Below are 1,068 nucleotides of genomic sequence, written 5' to 3'. Positions count from 1 at the left end.
AGGAGGACAAATAACACCTTTTCTGTTCAAATTGCCAACCCGCCACAGTGGCGTGTGTGTTGATCAAATTCACCCGCCACTTCAAATATTTACCCGCATTTGGCCGGTGGCGGGTGCTAATTTCCACCCATACGTACAAGAAGATTTAAAGCAGCAATAAGTTGTGAAAAGAGTCAACTTTGGAACATGGAGGGACTGAGGAAACACCCAAGCTGGTTAATAAAACCGTAAAAGATAAAATAAGTGACAAAAACATGAAATCTGAAGATCAGTCAAACCAAGACGCTGAAAAAAGGGAGAATTTAAGTAAATTAAAGGTAAAATAAAATAAGTTGCTATGGTTTCCCCATGAATGAATATAAGAGTTAACAGCTGGGAGTAGAGCGGCAGCTAGCTGTAGCACTTCTGAAGTACGCTTCACTTTTTGCTATCGAACGGTTTGAGGTTGGAGTTCTTTAAGGCTGACAGCAGTCCTCCACCCCAGAGCTACCTGCGACAGGTAAGACGCTGCTGATCCCCGGAACGTGTCGTCTCTGGCCAGGTGATAAACTTCAGCTCGGGCAAAGTGGGACACGGGCAGAACGAGTTCACCAGCAGGGTGGGCTTCAGCGTGGCCATGCCCTCGGCCAACCTCTCCATCTACATCAACGACACGCAGGAGAGCGACTCGGGCCACTACATGTGCCACGTCATCGTCCCCGGAGAGCAGGGCCTGACCGGAGAGATGCGGCTCAACGTCAAAGGTGAGACTGGCGGCGGCGGCGGTGTGGGGTGGGGTTGACCTTGAACGCAGGTCGGGGAGGTCCGCGGGGCGGCTCTGTCGTATTTGGTTTTGGATTTGTTTGACTGAAGGAGTCTGTCTTAAAAAAAAAAAAAGAAGCGCTGCCCAAATAAAACTCGTCTGCTGTTAAGGGATTCAGTGAGCTCTGAGAGAATTATGTCATCTTCCAGAAGCAGATGGAAACTAGCGAGGCGGGGGGGCCTCCAGGAGGACGGGAGCGGACCCTGAGCAGAGGTGTGGTGAAAGAGAGGGAGGTTTGCAGAGGATTAGAGATGAAGAGGTAAAGC

The 1,068-nt window shown here is 50.1% G+C and overlaps 1 protein-coding gene across 1 annotated transcript in view; it reads left to right on the top strand.

Annotated features, from left to right (window-relative positions):
* The window catches only part of esamb (endothelial cell adhesion molecule b), a 49,117-nt gene that overhangs the window by 39,013 nt on the left and 9,036 nt on the right, over positions 1–1,068 (top strand). The window contains exon 3 of the mRNA XM_037980533.1: positions 542–743. Coding sequence (XP_037836461.1) covers positions 542–743 — 202 coding nt within the window. The remainder of the gene's footprint in view (positions 1–541; positions 744–1,068) is intronic.

The sequence above is a fragment of the Kryptolebias marmoratus genome, linkage group LG2 (assembly GCF_001649575.2).
Source record: "Kryptolebias marmoratus isolate JLee-2015 linkage group LG2, ASM164957v2, whole genome shotgun sequence".
Lineage (NCBI taxonomy): Eukaryota > Metazoa > Chordata > Actinopteri > Cyprinodontiformes > Rivulidae > Kryptolebias > Kryptolebias marmoratus.
The sequence above is the reverse complement of the archived record's forward strand: the minus strand, read 5'-3'. Positions and strand labels throughout refer to the sequence as shown.